Source organism: Calidris pugnax, unplaced genomic scaffold (assembly GCF_001431845.1).
Source record: "Calidris pugnax isolate Ruff unplaced genomic scaffold, ASM143184v1 scaffold41, whole genome shotgun sequence".
Taxonomy (NCBI): Eukaryota; Metazoa; Chordata; class Aves; order Charadriiformes; family Scolopacidae; genus Calidris; species Calidris pugnax.
The window spans coordinates 30,086,221-30,106,240 of record NW_015094509.1 but is presented as its reverse complement, the minus strand read 5'-3'; the positions used below and the strand labels follow the sequence as shown (position 1 = coordinate 30,106,240).

The 20,020-nt window shown below is 48.7% G+C and overlaps 1 protein-coding gene across 1 annotated transcript in view; it reads right to left on the bottom strand.

Annotated features, from left to right (window-relative positions):
- RHPN1 (rhophilin, Rho GTPase binding protein 1) overlaps positions 1-20,002 on the bottom strand; it is a 39,704-nt gene extending 19,702 nt beyond the window's left edge. The window contains exons 1-3 of the mRNA XM_014965663.1: positions 18,898-20,002; positions 7,094-7,212; positions 2,739-2,867 (exon numbers count right to left, since the gene is read on the bottom strand). Of these exons, the coding sequence (XP_014821149.1) occupies positions 2,739-2,867; positions 7,094-7,212; positions 18,898-18,993 (344 nt within the window). The 5' untranslated portion in view covers positions 18,994-20,002. The remainder of the gene's footprint in view (positions 1-2,738; positions 2,868-7,093; positions 7,213-18,897) is intronic.
- Between the last annotated feature and the right edge of the window lie 18 nt (positions 20,003-20,020).

Sequence of the window (20,020 nt, the reverse complement as noted above, 5' to 3'; positions counted from 1 at the left end):
ATCAAGTTCAGCCCCACTGCAATGAGCAGGGACACCTCCCACCAGACCAGGTTGCTCAGAACCCCATCCAACCTGGCCTGGGATGTTTCCAGGGATGGGGCAACCACAGCTTCTCTGGGCAACCAGGGCCAGGGTCTCACCACCCTCACAGCAAAGAATTTGTTACTGAGATCTAACCTAAATCTCCCCTCTTTCAGTTTAAAACCATTCCCCCTCATCCTATCTCTCCACTCCTGATCAAGAGTCCCTCCTCAGGTTTCCTGACAGCCCAGTATGTGGTGGGCTTTCTGGGCTGCCAGCACCTGTTGTTGGCTCACATCCAGATTTTCTGCCCTCACCCCCCTTCCCTTGGCCTTGTTGAACCCCATGAGACCCGCTCCTCCAGCTTTGTCCAGGTCCCTCCGGGGCTCCATGCCTTTCTGAAGTTGGTGGCCCCAGAGCTGGAGGCAGCACTGCAGAGGGATCTCCCCAGAATAAAGCAGAGGGGCAGAATCCCCCCCACCCCACCCTGCTGGTGAGGCAGCACTGGGGGGGGGGTCTCCCCAGAAGAAAGCAGAGGGGCAGAATCCCTCTCTCCTCACCCTACTGACCACGTTGCTGGGGTTGCAGCCCAGTATGTGGTGGGCTTTCTGGGCTGCCAGCACCTGTTGTTGGCTCACATCCAGATTTTCTGCCCTCCACCACCCCCAAGTCCTTCTTGGCAGGGCCGCTCTTCATCCCTTCATCCCCAACCTGCTCTGAGACTGTGTGGTTGCCCCAACCCAGGTGCACCCCCCTGCCCTTGTTGAACCTTGTTGAACCCCATGAGACCTGCTCCTCCAGCTTTGTCCAGGTCCCTCCAGAACCCCCAAGTCCTTCTTGGCAGGGTTGCTCTTCATCCCTTCGTCCCCAACCTGCTCTGAGACTGCGTGGTTGCCCCAACCCAGGTGTACCCCCCTTCCCTTGGCCTTGTTGAACCCCATGAGACCTGCTCCTCCAGCTTTGTCCAGGTCCCTCCAGATGGCATCCCATCCCCTCAAGCCTGTCAACCTGCTCAGCTTGGTGTCATCAAACACCATCCATCAAGGGAAGGGAAGGGAAGGGAAGGGAAGGCAACGGCTCCCACGAGGTGCCACATCCCTGGTCTATCCTGCCTCGGGGATTTCTGCTTTTCTCACCCAGAGAAAGGGTGCTGCAGAGCCGCCCCGGCACGTTGGTTTGCTGCTGGCGAGTGTGCTGGGATTACCACTCCGGTGAGTCAAGCCCGAGGTGGCTGGGTAAGCATTTCAAAATGACAGAGCCTTCCCAATTAACAAAAAAGGTCTAACCTCGGAATGAGAGAAAAATAACTTAATACCCTCGATGGGAAAAGAAAGCCGTGAGTAAGGCACTCCGGGAACAAGCAGAACAGGAGATGGGACACCTGAGCGGCCACACTTTTTATTTCTTCTGCTAAATTCCCCTATTTCACCTGCTGGAAAAAACTCCTGGGATGCTCAGGAAAGGGGGATGATGAGAGTGAAGATGGTTGTTTCTGATTTGTCCATCCTGTTTTGGGGATTGTGTATTGTGTGCAGGTCTGGAGCCCTCAATATAAGAAGGACATGGACCTGATGGAGAGGGTCCAGAGGAGGGCCCCAAGGATGATCAGGGGGATGGAGCACCTCTGCTCCGAGGACAGGCTGAGGGAGCTGGGGTTGTTCAGCCTGGAGAAGAGGAGGCTCCGGGGAGACCTAATAGCAGCCTTCCAGTACCTGAAGGGGCCTACAGGAAGGCTGGGGAGAACCTGTTTAGAAAGGGCTGCAGTGACAGGACGAGGGGCAATGGCTTCAAGCTGGAGGGGAACAGATTTAGACTGGAGATGAGGAGAGGGTTCTTCACTGTGAGGGTGGTGGAGCACTGGGACAGGTTGCCCAGGGAGGTGGTTGAGGCCCCTTCCCTGGAGATATTCAAGGAGAGGCTCGACGAGGCCCTGGGCACCCTGGTCTAGTTGGGGGTGTCCCTGCTGACTGCGGGGGGGGCGGACTAGATGGCCTTTGGAGGTCCCTTCCGGCCGGAGGAATTCTATGATTCTATGATACTGGTGGATGGCCTTTGGAGGTCCCTTCCGGCCTGAGGAATTCTATGATTCTATGATACTGGTATTAAGAGGACACACCATCCATCCCCAAATGCCTCCAGGCTGGATGGGGCTTTGAGCAACCTGGTCTAGTTGGGGGTGTCCCTGCTGACTGCGGGGAGGTCCGACTACATGACCTTTGGAGGTCCCTTCCGGCCTCAGGAATTCTATGATTCTATGATCCTGGTGTTAAGAGGACACACCATCCATCCCCAAATGCCTCCAGGCTGGATGGGGCTTTGAGCAACCTGGTCTAGAGGGAGGTGTCCCTGGGGTTGGAACTCAATGATCTTTAAGGTCCCTTCTAACCCATTCTAGGATTTTAAGTATCTGCTGGGACAAGCTGTTGAGTTTGCTCTCCTTGCACCTCTATAGATGAAACATGGATGTTCCCAGGGTGAAAAGTTATTTCCAGCAAATCTGGCAATGCCCAAGTCCTCCTCTGTTCTCCAGCCACCACCCCATGGTCCAAACCCTTCGCGGAACAGGGAAGCAGAGCAATGGGTACAAAGCAAGAGGCTTCCTTGCTCCCAAAGAAAGCAAAAATGAAATAATAACAATAAAAATAGATTCCCAACTGAGCAAGATGTTCTTCTCAGGCTGCAGGCAGCTGCCTGCCTGGCTCGACTGCCTGGTATACCTGTCGTTCTGGTAGACCTCCATGCTGCTGTTCAGTTCCTCCAGCTCCTCCTTCAGCAACTGCAGGTTGGAGTTGACGTAGCTTAGCTCCAGGGCAACCGTCTCTTTGACCTTGTGGTTACTGGTGGCCCTGCAAGACAACAAACACCGTGTGGATCAAACCTCCCCCATTTCATCACTGTCTTTATTGATCACCACTTGACTGCATTATAAACAGAGATTAAGTTATTGAGCAGTGCAATACCGTGTGCATCCATCCAAACCTTCCATGCTCCTTACTCTGCACATGATGGAGACTGGTGAAGCCAGAGCATCCAGCCTGCTGTGCCGTGGAGTTTGAGGCCAGCCAAAACCATAGAACCATGGAATGGTTCAGGTTGGAAGGGACCTTAAAGATCATCGAGTTCCAACCCCCCCGCCATGGGCATGGACACCCCCCACTAGACCAGGTTGCTCAAAGCCCCACCCAGCCTGGTCTTGAACACCTCCAGGGATGGGACAAAACTCATTCTAGTGTTGCATCCTGTTCAGACAAACCTGCTGCTTCTCCCCTGGATCAACATTCCCCTTGCCCATCTATGTTCCTACCTCCAGTGCAGCTTCAGATTTGGCTCACCCACACCAAATAGAACTGCTTGATAGTTGGGTTTGAGGAAGTATCATGGTTTCAGCTGAGACAGAGTTGACTTTCTGGCTCACATCTGGGAGAGTGCTGTGTTTTGGGTTTGGGATGAGAGTGCTGTTGACAGTCCACTCATGGGTTTGGGTTTTTTTAAGCACTCAAGGCCTTTTCTGCTCCTCACACTGCCCTGCCAGCAAGTAGGTTGGAAAGGCACAAGAAGTTGGAGGAGACACGGCCGGGACAGCTGACCCCAAGTGACCAAAAGCAATAGTCCATGCCACGTGATGTCATGCTCAGTATAAATCTGGAGGAAGGAGGAGGAACATTTGGAGTTATGGCATTTGTCCTCCCAAGTAACCATCACGTGTGATGGAGCCCTGCTTTCCTGGAGATGGCTGAAGATCTGCCTGCCCATGGAAAGTGATCAAAGATCTCCGTGTTTTGCTTTGCTTGCGTGTGCAGTCTTTGTGTCAACCCATGAGTTTTTTCTCACTTTTACTCTTCCAACTCTCTCCCCCATCTCGCTGTGGGGGCACTGAATGAGCACCTGTGTGGTCCTAGTTGCTGGTCTCTGACAGGAAGAAAAATGTCTTTTTTTTTGGGTCCAAATAACCCTCTCTGCGCTCACCCATTAATAGAGCCAGACCCTCCTCTCCCTTCCCCACTCCTGCACCTTCCCGAGATGTAAACATCAAGGATTGATTTCAGCTGCCTGCTCCCTGCAAAAACAAGCTTCCAGGCCCATTATACCCTTCTTATCTGCTCCCAAGGAAAGTGGGGAGAGATAACCCAGAGTCGACAGCGTGGGGTCGTTGGCTGAAAGGGGCTCTGGCTGCTCACACTAAATCACACCCAAAAAACCCACGTGTACAACCTCAGCTCAGCCAGGGCAACACTTTCCCCCAGTTTTTGCAGAGCACGGTGCCTTCCACTTGTGTTTTTTTTTTTTTACAGACAGGATTCTTCAGGGGCATTTCCCTGACCTGGCAAAAAGAAGCTATGCTGTTTTTCCTTTAAGATGCTGATCTTTTAGTGTCTCCTCCCCCGACTCCCTTTCCTGGGATTTCCCAAGACCAATGAATTTTTGTTTTTAGATTAAACAATCAAAGCAAAACCACAGCAGGTCCAAAGATCTCTGCAGCCACTTCCATTTTCACATCCTTTGGCATTTCTGCTATTCCCCATACGGTATCAGGACAGTAACCACTCATTTTCCCCATAAACCAGTATTTAATCACTAATTTAGTCCTCCACGCATCACACCACCTCCAGGACACAGAGGTGCATCACTGCTGTCGCTACAATTTTCATCCAATCTGAATTAAAGAAGAGTTTTATCTTCTTGCTCCCAGCTGGCAACAATATTTATATACTTTTAATATTTATATTATATTTGTATTTATATACAAGACTTTTTTTTTTAAATGTTTTATGTTACCAATAGGTGATTTGCAACCCAGCCATGCCAGGGGAACGTTTGCACACATACACGATATATTTCTGAATACAATAGTCAGCAGCAGAAAGGAGCTATCAGCTTCCAAAGCCCAATTTTGCTTTGCAGGATTTTACAGTGTGCCAAGTTTTTCTAGGATCTGTCACCAGGTCATGGTTTTAAAGCCTGATGTCGATTGGAAGCCCTTCAATTTGCCCTCTTCAAGTGCTGCAGGTGGCAATTAAGAGCACAGCACCTCTCAGAAAGGTAATTTAGGGGAGAACTTCATCAACCCCATATGAGCACGCAGAGCCTACGTGTCTCCACGAGCCTCCTCGCTGAAGTTATCAGCTGTTTGCTTAGCAAACACCAAACAAAGATTTCTGCTCGGGGTTTTTTGTTTTTTTTTATTGTAATTTCTTTTACAGAAATTGGTTTATTGGCGACACCTTTATCTCCCCGATTGCTCTGCTCAGCCCCGGTATTTGAAGAAGAAAAGCAAAAGGTTTCCTGCTGCCTCTGCCCGTTTATTTATCCAGCAAACAAACCCTCTCAACACCCCTGAGCAAACACCACGTGCATATTCTTTTTTTTCCAACACACCATTCACGGTAACCTCACCAGGAAAGGAGACCAATACTCTGAACAGAAGAGTTCAGGAGATTTTTATTTTTTTTTAAAGTACTGAGAGTTGGGGTATTATTTTTTTATTATTATTATTTTTTTGTTTGTTTCCAGAGGCAAAGAAACCAGCAAGTTCAGCTGCAAATTCTGCTCCAGGCTGGGCAACCTAAAGCTTTTCTCCATTTGCATTTAGCACCGGTAAAGAATAATGCAAAGGAAGTTTCTCTGTGCAACTCAAGCCTATAATTTTTAAGCAATAATCTTTAGACTTACAACATAATCCCCCCCCCTCCTTCAGCCTTTAATGTCAGGCACAAGCTTGATTTATCTCTTCTGCCCTCCCCAAATTTCCCATGTTTCATAAGCTCCCAGCACCCAGAAACCCACGTTATTACTCAGCTGCAAAGTGGACTTGTGGGAGGGAGGCAAAGTGGCTGCTACCAGAGGACATTCAAACTGCTGATCCAGCAAAAAAGAGGAAAAAAAAAAAGAGCCCCCATCAGTGCATTTCCCCGGCCAAGTAATTAAGATGTGTTTTGCATCATATTTTTTGCTCACTCCCCTGCACCCGCCTCAAAGCCCCACTGTTTGCACCAAAACCCAGGCCAGGCATGTTTTTCTGCTGAGCCAGCACATTTTCCCTTATTTTTTTTTATCATAAAGGGATTTCAGGGCTTTTTTTTTTTTTAATTAGACGAGGCATGGTTGAAGCAGTGGGGCTTCAGCTGAAGTATGGGGGCTGTAACATCACCTCCCCCAGGAAGCTCCACTGGTCTCAACCACCAGTAAAATATCATTTTTTTCTTATACTTTAGTGAAGCAATTATCATTCCCTTCTTCCAGGTGCACACGCCACAGATGTTAAATCATTCCAGTTCAGAATTGAAAAGTCCATTTTATTTTGTTAGGGGGGGAAAGAAATAAATCAATGAACTGGAAAAATAACCCCCCCTGCAAAAAAGCTACTTTAAGGCAGCCTTATGATATTTTCTTGTCCTAAGACACCTGCCCACCCTGCACACGTGCTCCAATATCCTACAGGGATGTGAGACACACGCAACAGCTACTAAAAAGGTCATTCTCAGGTTAAAAAAAGATGAAATAGCTGCAGAACAAATCATGCACTTGCATCATGAACACTCTACAAGGGAAGGCAGTTCTGCACCAGCTCTACTTGTGCTGGACAACCTGAAAACCATACAAAGGCACCAAACTTTTGCACCATCCCATAAATGCATCCTCCCAACGGGGTGAAGAACCACCAAACTGTGCCATTCTGCAAAAACAGACCTGAATTCTCAGCTTCTGCTCCGGTGGAAGCCTTTGGGGATGGGGATTTTTGGCACTAAAGCTGGATTTGACCCACTTGCTGGGGTTCTCAGGCAGGAGCTTTGCAGTCCAAACTCAATCCCAGTTCAATGTTTATTCCCATTATTCCATCTGCTCACACCTTGCTTTGCACCAGGCTTTTCCAGGACATTAAAATTTTAATTTTTCATTAAAATGCCTAGCATTGTACCCAACGGAGGGCAGGCATTTCTACGATGAAGGCTATAAGGTCAAGGGCAGACTGAGCAAACCCCAACTCTAGCCACAGCAGTGCCAGTATCAAGACCCTATTTCCACCCCCACCCAAATCCCTGGGCCAGAGGATGCTCCAGGGAGCAGGACTCACCTGAAGAGGTTTTCTGCCCCCGCTCTCATCCTCATCTCCTTGTTGATCTGCTGGTTAATCCGCGCCCGGCGATGCTGCAGTTTGCTGCGCTGGGTCTGGGCGAAGGGGTCGCAGCCCTGCTGAGAGAGAGGGGCAGGGGCCTCACCAAAAAAACTCCACCATTTTGGGATTAAAAGGGGCACTTTCTGAGCCCGGCATTACACTTGAAATACAAGTTTATTTTATTTAATAAAGGGATTAAAAGGGGCACTTTCTGAGCCCGGCGCTGCACTTGAAATACAAGTTTATTTTATTCCATAAACCATTATCATAGAATGGTTTGGGTTGGAAGGGACCCTAAAGATCATCGAGTCCGACCCCCTGCCCTGGGCAGGGACATCTCCCACCAGAGCAGGTCCCTCAAAGCCCCATCTAACTTGGCTTTGAACCCCTCCAGGGATGGAGCAGCCACAGCTTCTCTGGGCAACCTGGGCCAAGGTCTCACCACCCTCACAGCAAAGAATTTCCTCCCCACATCTCATCTCAATCTCCCCTCTTTCAGCATCAAACCCTTCCCCCTCCTCCTATGGCTCCCCTCCCTGATCCAGAGTCCCTCCCCATCTCTCCTGGAGCCCCTTGAGGGACTAGAAGGGGCTCCAAGGTCTCCCCAGACCCTTCTCTTCTCCAGGCTGAACTTCCCCAACTCTGCCAGCCTGTCCTCCCAGCAGAGGGGCACCAGCCCTCCCAGCATCTCCACGGCCTCCTCTGGCCCTGCTCCAACAGGTCCATGTCCTTCTGATGGTGGAGACCCCCCGAGTTGGATGCAATGCTCCAGGAGGGGTGTCCCCAGAACAGAGTGGAAGGGTAGAATCCCCCCTCTTGTCCTGCTGCCCACGCTGCTGGAGGTGCAGCTCAGGATGTGGTTGGCTTTCTGGGCTCATATTTAGAAAAGGCTTCCCAAATGCAAGAGGGTAAACAGGAATTAGCCATCTCCTCTCCAGGGCCTCACCATCCAGACACAAGACAAGCCCCAGGGGGGCTGCAGATGAGCTCAATATGACCCTCGAGCTCAGGAACAGATGTGACCTACCCCCTGTGTCTATAAGTCTATAGGGGATGGAGTGCAGGCAGCAAGTCAAGAGTTCATGGGGTGGGGGAGAAATGAGTTGCACAAAGCAGTAAATTAATTCCATCCCTGCCTCCTTCCCTTGGCTTCATCTCAGACTTTCTACTGACAGGGTAAACATGTTCAATCTCTGACTTCAGGAAGTAACAGAGGGCAATATCCCCCCCGTCTCGTGGGGGCAAGAGGTTGTTATAGGATGCCCCAGGCAGAGAGGTTGCCACGAGGAAGGGCTCGGAACCCAGGGCCACAAAAGCTCTGCCCAAGCAGAGATGATTTCCATTGTGTGAGGAGAGGTTCAGATGGATGAAATGAGTCTCTAAAAGATCCCTGGGCTAAAAAAAAAAACAAAACACAACACTTTTAGGAGGACACAAGGCTGGGCAGTTTACGAGAATGGAGACCTTCAAGCCTGCTTTTCATACACCAGTGCAAAGCACAGGCAGATCCCTCCAAGAGCATACCAAGATCCACTGTAGTACCAAAAGAAATTCCTCAAAGCCACTATTACACCCTCTTGTTTCCCTTAGAACTCCTATATTTGATCTGCAGATCAATCTTACCCTGCTCCCCACTGCTTTATCTCCATCACTACTTCCAAGATGGTGTATCACCTGCCTCCACCATCAAGAAAGGGTTTTGCCACCCGAGAGACTTTACAGAGCTCCAACAGTGCCCACTCTTGTCCTGTCCAAAACAACTTCTCAGCTAATTTCTATATATATTCTATAATTTCTTCCATGTAGGGGTCTTGGTGGGCTTCACCAAGTCTCACCTCATCCTCCAGGTGGATGGTTCTGGAGTCCCAACAGTCCCAAATCCAACAAGCCAGGGCAATGCCTGGTTACCTCTCCAGAAAACACTGTAGATCCCAGTGTTACTCTGGTAAAACATACTTCTAGCAAATGATTTGATTTTTCTGGGGAAGCAGGAAAGGAAAAAAAAAAGAAGTCCTCGCCCAAAAAAGTATGAGGCCAGCTTTGATTAGTCAGTAGAGAAAGGAAAAATCTGTGTTTTCATGGAGTTCAGCTTTCTGAAAACTATTTTCTCATATTTGAGATCCACTAAGTGGTGTCCCCTTTGATAAAGGGTCCGGGATTAGCATTAGCATTTTCATTTAAGTGAAAGACTTGAGCTCCTAATTGGAACATTGGAGACTGAGGAATCAGGCACTCCATCTGGTCCATAAATCTACAGGCTTACTGCTTTATAGTAATCCATGAATTTGTTGAAATTAGTGAAGGAATAAGCTGAAGGCAAGAGGCCCCAATTATTCTGGAAAAGCAATTAAGTGGGATATTAAGGAAAACACCCCAACAGCTGCACAAATCTTGGGTCAGTAGCAAATCCAGGAAACGCTGATCCCAAAGTGCCCTGGGGAACCCAACCATCTTTGGCTTCCCAGGGAAAATGTAGAAATTGGAAGAAAAAGGAAAAGGAGGAGTAATTCCACATCATGGAGACCAAGAAGGGACCATAAAGGTTTTCTCCAGCAAGAAGGAGCTGGGTCATTGCTGAACATGGCCCCTGGAAAAACCAACCAACCAAACAACCCAACAATGCAGGCTCAAATCTGAACACCCAGAGGCTCTCAAAGCAATGAAGACACCACTAAACTCTTGTCTAGAAAGTAGCTGCTCATGCAGATGTAGTCCAAGATATCACACAAGTATTTCCTTTATTAATTAAAGGCTGGTTACAAACATTGTGTCTTCGATGAGGTTTCTTCATACAGTGCAAGACATTAACCTATATATGGAAGTTAAAGCTTAAGGTGGGGGGAAAAGGAGCCATAAAGGGAAGCTGGTGCTTATTAAAATTTTAACAGCCCTTCAGGTTTGCAGATGAGAGCTGGGTGTGCTTGTCAGCTCCACAGACACACAAGCCAAAAGTGTATGCAAATTTATCCAAATACATGCAAGTGAGCAGGATCCAGCCCCCCCTCCTCTGCCTCCAGAGCCATAAAAATCCATCCAAAACTCAACAGCCCTGGTAGCAACTGCTGGAGGTGGAAAGTACCTCTTCTCTGCCTCCAGCTCTTCTACAGGAGCTTTCTTCATCTTTGAGACCTCTCTGCTTCTTGCAAAGGTTTGCTTGAAAGTGGTCAGAGGATTTTAAGATATTTTTTTTTGAGGGGTAAGAACAGCAAAGACTACCTGAATACATGGGCAGGAAGCCAGAGGACCTGTAGGTAAGAGATGATGGAAGAGGCACATGTACAAGGATTATCCAAAACCACAGAGCAGGTCCATGAACACCTCCTTGACTGGAAGCAGAGCAAGAAGAAACCAAGTAAGAAAAGCAGCAAGATGCAGAGCAGGATGAAAAGACATTAGGATGGCTCCATAAGATCTTCAAAAACAGGGTTAAAACCTCTTCACTGCAAAAGCAATTAAGGAGTTCAGCTAATTGACTTGGCACTCCACTTCTCCCAGGCCCAGCTTGTGATGACATCAAGAGGCAAAATTTGAGCAGCTGCAGTGACAAACCTGATGATGGAGACCCCTCTCAAGCAGGCACTGATAATCATTAATCACTTTGACTTTCCACAAGGGCACAAAGGAGCTGCCCTCCAGGAACACTTACAAGCCCTGGTGAAGCTGGGGACCAAATATATTGGAATAACATCCAGGACATCACAGCATTTGGATTGGCTTAGAGTAGGAGAGGGAGTTTCTGAGCTCCTCCCACTGGGATCCAGTGACAGGACTCATGGATGGTTCAAATGGTTCAAAGCTGCACCAGGGGAGGTTTAGACTCTTCACCAAGAGGGTGGTCAAAGACTGCAACAGGATTCCTAAAAAGGTGGTTGATGCCCCAATCCTATCAGTGTTTAACATGCATTTGGAAAATGCCCTTAATAACAGGCTGGCTTTAATTTTTGGTCAGCCCTGACGTGGTCAGGAAGTTGGACCAGATGATCATTGTAGGTCCCTTCCAACTGAAATAGTCTATTCTGTTCTATTCTCCCTCCAGGAGACACTTGGCCATTTGTAGATCTGCAAGGTGGTTTCCTCCCTCTCCGTCTGAACACTGGGTATCTTTTCAATCTGATCTAATGAGATGGTCATCAATTCCCATCCAGGCTCCTAAACCAACAGCAAAAAAAAAAAAGTACTGGAAAGTCAGATATTGGGGCACCTGACGTAACTCCAAAGCCTTGTGAAGGTCTCAAGTCAGGATCTTGAGACTTGCTGCCCTTAAGGACTTCATGTGATCTCCCTGCACCTTGCTTTCCTTTATAAAGTTGGGTGGCTGCAGTAACCCATGGAATTGCAACACATCTTGCCTCCAGAGGATCTGCCATTGGCCCCAAAACATCATAATTGAGGCCAATATAAGCCTCATGCCAAGGCCACTGTTGGGAATAACCAAGCCTAGTCTGCAGCAGCAAAAAAAAAAAGTACTGGAAAGTCAGATATTGGGGCACCTGACGTAACTCCAAAGCCTTGTGAAGGTCTCAAGTCAGGATCTTGAGACTTGCTGCCCTTAAGGACTTCATGTGATCTCCCTGCACCTTGCTTTCCTTTATAAAGTTGGGTGGCTGCAGTAACCCATGGAATTGCAACACATCTTGCCTCCAGAGGATCTGCCATTGGCCCCAAAACATCATAATTGAGGCCAATATAAGCCTCATGCCAAGGCCACTGTTGGGAATTACCAAGCTGAGTCCGCAGCGGCTCCTGGAGCATTGCAGATACAACATAATTTCACAAATTTTGGAGCTCCAGAGTAAGATGCTTAACTTACATATGTAAGGGAACACCACCACCAGCCAGAAAGGCCATATTTAAATCAAATGGAAAATAGGGGAGATAGAGAGGCCATTGGCCCCAAAACATCATAATTGAGGCCAATATAAGCCTCATGCCAAGGCCACTGTTGGGAATAACCAAGCCTAGTCTGCAGCAGCTCCTGGAGCATTGCAGATACAACATAATTTCACAAATTTTGGAGCAAGAAGGAAATTCAGCTCCAGAGTATGAAAGGGAACACCACCACAAGCCAGAAAGGCTGTATTTAAATCAAATGGGAAATAGGGGAAATAGAGAGACAAGAGGACAGTGTCCATCCTCCAAAAGGTTGCATTGAAAGGAAACCAATGTTTTGCCTATGCCTCTACTCTCCAAGTTGCAACCAAAAGCTAAAAACTACATCACAGAGCTTCTAAAGTGGTGATGGATTTAAGCGTGCCTTACATAAGGGGAGCACAGTGGGGGGAAAAGACCCACGTCAAAATCCACTGTTCGCTTATAAAAGGGATTTTCCTTGCTTAATTCTTCTTTGTACAAGCTCTTGAGGTCAACCTTCCCTTAAGGTCAGAAGAAAGATGTGTTGTTTCCACCAGCCCGTCTGGCTTTGGCGGGGGTAGCTACGGACATCAACAGAAAAGAAAGGTTTGGTGCTTCAGAAGTGGCCCAAGTTGAATGTAAGATTTCTTACCCTTTCCAGTTTAAAGCTTTTGCTGGGGAGAAGCGAGAACAAAACTCTTCCAGTAAGAGACCATAAATCACATTGCAGCCAGGGGAGGGCCCAGCTCGTATGTCCACAGAGTACTGTGTATGTTAAGAAAGCCATGAAAATGGATGCGGTGCAGGTCATCAGGTCGCAGGAGTTGTGTCCAGCTCTGAAGTTTATTGCCTCTGACAAAGCGGGATTAGAGCCAGTATTATTGTAGCCAGGCTCAATTTCATGCTCTGAAGACATCTGCCAAATAACATCGCCTTCAACCCTCAGCATGGAAAGATGACAGCATTATAGAGAGCACCCAGCCGATGCCTCCACGTAAGGGAGAAAAGGGAAGAGGCCAGAAGACCCCCCTCCCAGAGGAGGCCAAGACAAACACATCCCCTTTGAGGGACATCAAGGCTTCTGCCAACTCAAACCCTATCTGTGAAGGGAACATATACAATGACATAATGGTGTCTCGTTAACTCCCCAACACCTCTTCCAGTTCAAGAGCACCCATCTGGGGTGTTAAATAGGGCAATTACATCATTAGGTTTCCTTGTATAAGTGAGTCCTTAGGGAATGTTTGTTTAGAGATGATCACCAAGTGTACTTTGCACTTCATGTCTACAGTAAACACAAGGAGATGAAGCCTGGCTACGTCTTGGGTGACACACAGAGGCACACCTAGGGCAGTACTTGTGACCCCGGTGCCAAAACAAGGCCAGGGCCTCCCAGCATTAATGACAGAAAAAAACTAATCACCTGTAGGAAGAGGCGGATGCCAGCAAGTCCAAAGGGCAAAGCCAGGCACAAAGGGACTAATTTCTGCTCTTTCGTTTCTGCTAGAAGAACGGGAACGTGGTTGCTGGAAGCAACTGAGCAAAAGTGAAAATTAAGCATATGAAGTGATCAAAGGACAACTGTGAGCTGTCAGGACACGTAGCTGTGAGTTTAGTTACAGCCCCAATGGGTATTGCAGTAAAAGGTCCTACCAACCTGCAGAGCTTGGCTGGATCCTAGGAGGTGCTTCACAGCCTTCCTGCTGAAGCCTGGACCAAGCTGTGCAACCTCCAAGACTGGCTTTGGCCACACAACAGCCACCAGCAGGATTATTTCCAATTAAAGCAGCTGGAGAGTGCCCACAGAATACCAGGAAAAACTAAAGAAGATCAATTTGTGCGTAGGCTGGAGGTATCCATAATAAAGCAGTGGTGAGATGAGTCATCACCTGGTGCTGACCTAGGCTCTACAGCCAGCCCCACTGCCAAGCAGACAACCTTCACATCCCCAAAGACAGGGAAGTCCAAGGAGAAAGCTGTGAGGAACAAGGGGCACCAGCCACCCCTGTATCGCTCCACGTGGGTATAAAATCATTCATACACCCTTGGTGTTGGCCAACACAATACAGAAGGGATGAACTGTTGCTTCAGAGAAGTCAGGCATCTTTCCCCACAATCCTCTCTTCCTTTTCCATGAGGGAATGACCCTGTTTCATAGAAATCAAATTATCTGCCCTCAGATTTGTCATTAAGGTCATGCACTGCACATGGGCACTGCAGCCCTGATACCCTGGAACAAGCTGAGATCCAGCCTCACAACACAGAGCAACGTGCTTGAGATCAGCCAACCAAAGCTCTGGGACACAGCTGAGGACTAATGGCAGGATTAGGCCCATCTCACCTTCTGCTGCTCTGACCAACTCAGGAGGTGGTGGATACCACGAATAGGCTAAGCATAACCCAACTGCTTTTGGCAAAGGTACCCATGATGCTCAGCTGCTACATCCCCTGAAGCCTCAACTGCCTTCGGCATTCCCATTATCCCATACTCCCAGACTGCTCCATATGTTCCTTAAAGCCTTAAGGATTATTTTGTTTTAATTTAATAATTTATCCCTTTCAGGAAATAGGCTGTTTATTGCTATTTTTAAGGGAGGGAGTCAAAAGGCATGAAGAGTGTTACTATTCAACCTTTCCTCATGGAAGGAAGAAGACATAGTTCAACTTTTCTGTTGGACAATCCATTGGGATTTCACTCATTGGACCTCTCCAGTGCTGCCTCGTTCCCTCCTCACACCAATCAGTTGCTGAAGTTGGTTGCTTGGGCCATAAATACACCCCTCAAGTGGAACAGCAGAGCTCCTCATGTCTCACCTCCTCTTCTACTCCAGCAGTTCCCACAAGAGCTACCCCAGGTGCTCCTTCTACACACACACACACACACACACAGAGAACTGGCAGTATTTATTATAATAAGTAAATAAAAAAAACTTTGGAGTCAAAAGCAAAGCCAAACAAGGCTACAAAACAAGCCTGAGATATCTCAGTTTGACAGTCAATAGCCACACTCCAGATAGAGCCACAGCAACCTTTGGACATCATGAGTCATCCCATCTGCAAAGTGTTCTCTCATCCAGAGGGGAATTCCGTTAGGTAGGATTCATGGGCAATGCCAAATCCACACCAGTGCTTGATAGGGTTTGTTGTTAACCCTAAAGATCCCCCCTCTTCAGAGCTCTCTGCTAAGCAAGTCCTGGGTGGTGGTGAGCTCCTACAGCATTCAACACCACCAAGTGAGTGACCAACCAACCTTTCCAGTACTACCAGTCTTTGTTCACAATGCAATTAAAGAAAACAGCACATGAAGGAGAATGAGGTGCTAAAGCACAAGGAAATCACATGGCTTGCACCCAGGAAGCCTTCAACCCCAGTAGGGATGGTGGATGAAGAGCCCAAAAATCAGTGCTTGGGAAGGTCAAGCACCAACCACCAAGAGTAATTCAGGCAGAGGGAGGCAACTCCATGTGAGTTGGTCAAGTCCAAGCTGCATTTGTTCTCTGCTAATTCACCCAGTTTCCACAAGAACATCAACTTTTGCTCTGCAGTAAAAGGTAGAGCAGGAGACCCGCATAGAACAGCCAAAGATGACAACAGTTTCTGCAACTCTAAGAAGAGCTGACACCAAAACTACTACTGGCATTAAGAGAGGTACCCTTAGTCTATGTCCACAACCCTCTGTGTTGAGCACATGGCCTCCAGGTAGAACCTTGACCCTGTAGTTCTACCAAGTAAATGCTTAAAACATCTCCCATTCTGTAAAAAAATCCAAATCGGCACTTATTTTCATCCACTCTCCAGAGCAAAAATATCTCCTAACACTTTTGTCCCCCAAAAAAAGGGATGTTCCCAAGTGCCCAGATGACCCAGCAGCTGGAAAACTTGCTGTAGAAATAAAGCAACCAGAACATCAAGCTCTCAGCACTGGTTTTATTTCCAGAACTGGTGCTGGTCTAAAAGCTATTTTGATGGAGTCAGAGCTGTCAACTGGGATTATTGCAACTTTGCAGCCCACGAGTTTTTGAGTCGGGCCAGCACAGGACAAGTGGCCAAGTGACCCCGGTTTAGCCACGTTAGCCCGTGGGAGAGAGAAAGAGAAACAAAAGCCAGAGAACCAATCCACACACAAAAGCGGGCTTTAAAAATGCTCCTTTTTACAAGATTATCGATAATTTCCTTCTCCTCCCAGCCAAAGGCATTTCAGAAAGTAATACGGGGGGGGTGTTGTTGCTACCCAGCCAAAGGCATTTCAGAAAGTAATACGAGGGGGGTGGTTGTTACTGCAAAACAACCAGTAGGTCATAACAAATGGTTTTCCTCCCCTGAACTTCTATTGATAAATAAAAAGTCCCTATCATGAAACTAATCTCATGAGGCACTCCGGCTGCAAGCTGTTTTTCTGTGGGAGACATTACCAGCTAAAACCTCTAAAACCTTTTATTGAGAATATGGTTACATCACACAGCCTTTTAACAAATGAGTGGAGGATTAAGGTTTTAAATTTCCCAACGAAGTGGCCTCACTGTTGGCTAATGCACTCAGGAAGAGGAAGGAAAAAATAAAACGATGGAGAAAAATCAAAAAATATGGGGGATTGGGGGTTTTTAAACAGCAAAATCTGCACCCAGAGTTTGAATTTGAGGAGTGTGGAAGCGCTTGGGGGAGGCACAGGGCACCATGAGAGCTGGGGCAGGGAGCCAGCAGGAAACAGATGTATTAAATCTTCAGCCCCAGTACATGAACCCTGGCAAAAAAAAAAAAAATAAAAGGGAAAAAATAAAATCACCATCACAGCAGCGTTCAGGATTCTCTTGGAAGGGAACAAGCATGAAGTGGCCCCATCCACAGCCTCTGATGCTGTCAGAGATAAAAAAAAAGCCACCTAGAAAAGCCCACATTGACAGTTTCTTTTAAATAAAAGCTGGTATCGTTAATAGGAAATCTAATCAGGTGTTTAGTTTTGTTTTTTTTAAATTAAAAAAACCCTAATCATGTTATGACAACTAATCAGGTGTTTAGTTTGTTGTTTTTTTTAATTAAAAAAACTCTAATCATGTTATGACAAATGCTGCATATCCCCTGCCAGTTTTCCTCCTCCCCCCTCCAGAGCTTTGCAATATTTTCCTATGTTGCTGCTCTCCTCCGTGCTACTGTCCGACGGATCCAAACAGGGATCACACAAGGGAAATGGTGTGTCTGGATGTAGAATAAATCAGAAAAAAAAAAACCCACTCAACCTCCCGTTAATCTTCTCTTAAAAGCAGCACCTGCTATTTAGACAAGGCCCTGGGTAAACTCCAACCTGGTTTAAGGTTGCAACCTCTTTAGCTGCAGCCGGGAGAGGCTGGGCTCGAGTGACTCAAGATCAGATTGATCCTTGTTCTGCCAAGGTTGTGATTCCAACACTTGTTAAAGGAAAAAAAAAAAATAAAATACACCTCTAGAGCCTTCCTGAGTTTTTCTTTTTTGGAGGGGGGTATGGTGGGTTTGTGTGGGGTTTTTTTTTTTAGTTTTGGGGTTCTTTTTTGCCAAAGGGCTGCAGAAACACAGCTCTGCTGCTGAAGAACAAGTTCTGAAAATTATATACTTGGGAGGAGAGCACAGATTACAGGGCAAATTGACAACAGGTTAATAAAGCTGGCTCCCAGGGGACAGACTTAACGGGATCCATGCTTCAACACCCCCCAAAAACTCACGTTAACCCATCTTCTCCAGCAATGAGAGGTGCTTTTTAAAGCCTCCTGGACCCTGGGAGCGTGGATTGACACCCAAGGGATGGCGGGGAAAGTCGAGCAGCGGGGTGGGTGGCAGCCCGAGGACAATTCCTGCTGGTTTCACCCCACTGTTACTAATTAAACGAGGTGACGCCAGCGGAGCTATCGGCCCCATCTCGCACGCAGGGCCAGGCTGCCGTTGCACCGACTTCCCTCTCAGGAGAAGTTTGTCAGCAAGTGAAAAACCCTGCCTGGTACCTCCAAGAGCAAGGAGCGGGACAGGCAGTTCTTGGCTGGACCATCTCCCTATGGGCAGGAAGGAGAAAAAGCCAAAAATATAGGAGAATTGGGTTAAAAGGAATCACCAGGAAGGTTGCAGATGGAGCCGGTGGAGGAAGATGTAATAGAGGAGTGGAGTTTAAGAGATGATGATCAAAAGAAAAGTGGCTAGAAGTGCAATTGGGGGGATTCTACCACTCTACTCCACTCTGGCAAGACCCCACCTAGACTACTGTATCCAGCTCTGGAGTCCTCAGCGTAAGAGGGATATGGACCTGTTGGAGAAGGGCCAGAGGAAGCCACAGAGATGCTGGGAAGGCTGGAGCCCCTCTGCTGTGAGGACAGGCTGAGAACCCTGGGGGGGTTCAGCCTGGAGAAAAGAAGGCTCTGGGGAGACCTCAGAGCCCCTTCCAGTCCCTCAAGGGGCTCCAAGAAAGCTGGGGAGGGACTTTTGATGAAGGAGGGGAGACCTAGGACAAGGGGGAAGATTTAGATGAGATCTCAGGAGGAAATTCTTTGCTGTGAGGGTGGTGAGACACTGGCCCAAGCTGCCCAGAGAAGTTGTAGACAACCCATCCCTGGAGATGTTTCAAAAACAGGTTGGAGGGGGTTTTGAGCAACCTGGTCTCATGGAAAACTTCTCTGCTCATGGCAGGTGTTTTGGAACTAGATTATCTTTAAGGTCCCTTCCGACCCAAACCATTATTTGATGAGCTACTGGACACGTTTCTATCACACATCAAGCCCTTCCCCTGCCATGCCCTGACACCCCCAGCAGAGTTTGATGGCCAGGATGGCCCTGCAGCACCCATGGGGTCCACCACCCCCATGGACCAGACAGAGATACCGAGCCCCATGGAGCGTCTGTTGGGTGCTTTGCCATCCTGCCCCCAACCATGACACCCCACCGCCGCGCCTCACCTTCCGTGTGCTGCTGCTCTTCAAGGCTTGCAGGAGAACGAGGCCACTGTCCCCTTCCCCACCATCGGCTGGGCTCTCCTCCTCGGGGGGCATCATCTCCAGGGGCGCAGCATCCACAGGTTGAGGAGGGGTGGGCCCACAGTTGGGGGCTCCTGCCTGACCCCACGGGCTGGCTTTGGGGCTCAGTGTCCCCCTCCTTGGGTTGCTCTGGTTGTCCTAGCCTAACCCTACACCCTGGTAGCCCTGATGTGGGGGGGGTCAAGGGGTCAGAGTCCCACTAGCCCCTGCCCTCTGATGCTGTGAACCCCCAGGCACCTAACATCTGGCCATATGCAAGCCCATAGCCTGCTTCTCCCCTTGCAGAGCTACCCCAGCATGGGGGGGGACACACACAGAAGACCCAAGAGACCCCACCTCAATGAGTTACCCCAGCTGGGATGGTGGGGGGAGAGGCAAAGCCCTAAACCCCTTATGTAGAGCTACCCTAGGTGGAGGGGGAGACCCCCACAGCCCCCCTTTGAAGAGATGCCCCACCTGGGTGGTGGGGGAGACCCTAAAGACCCCCTTGCAGAGGTGCTCCAGATGGGGGGGGTAAGCCCCACAGACACCCCCCCACCCACACACACCTTTGCAGAGCTACCCCAAATGGGGAGGAGAGATGCACAGAATCCCAAAGCCCCCCCCTGCAAGAACTACCTCAGCTGGGGGGGGACAAACACCTACAGACCCCCCCCTTGCAGAATTACCCTAAATGGGGAGGAAGAGAGGGCAAATCCCCCCAGACCCCCCTCACAGAGCTACCCCAGCTTGAGGGGGGGGGGGGGAAACAAGGGGAAAGGGCCAGAAAAAGCCCCTTTTGTGGAGCTACTTAAGCCGGGGGGGGAACCCCCCCAACCTCCAAGAACTACCCCAGATGAGTGGAGCAACCCCCCCCCAAAGGGCCCCTTACAGATCTACCCCAGCTGAGGTGAGGGGGGGTGTAAAACCCCCACAGACCAGCACACCCCTTACAAAACTACCCTAAATAGGGGGGAAAACAAACCCCTACAGACCCCCCCTCACAGAGTTACCTCAGCCGAGGGGGGGGGGGAGGGGGGAACACCCCCCCACAACCCCCTTCCAG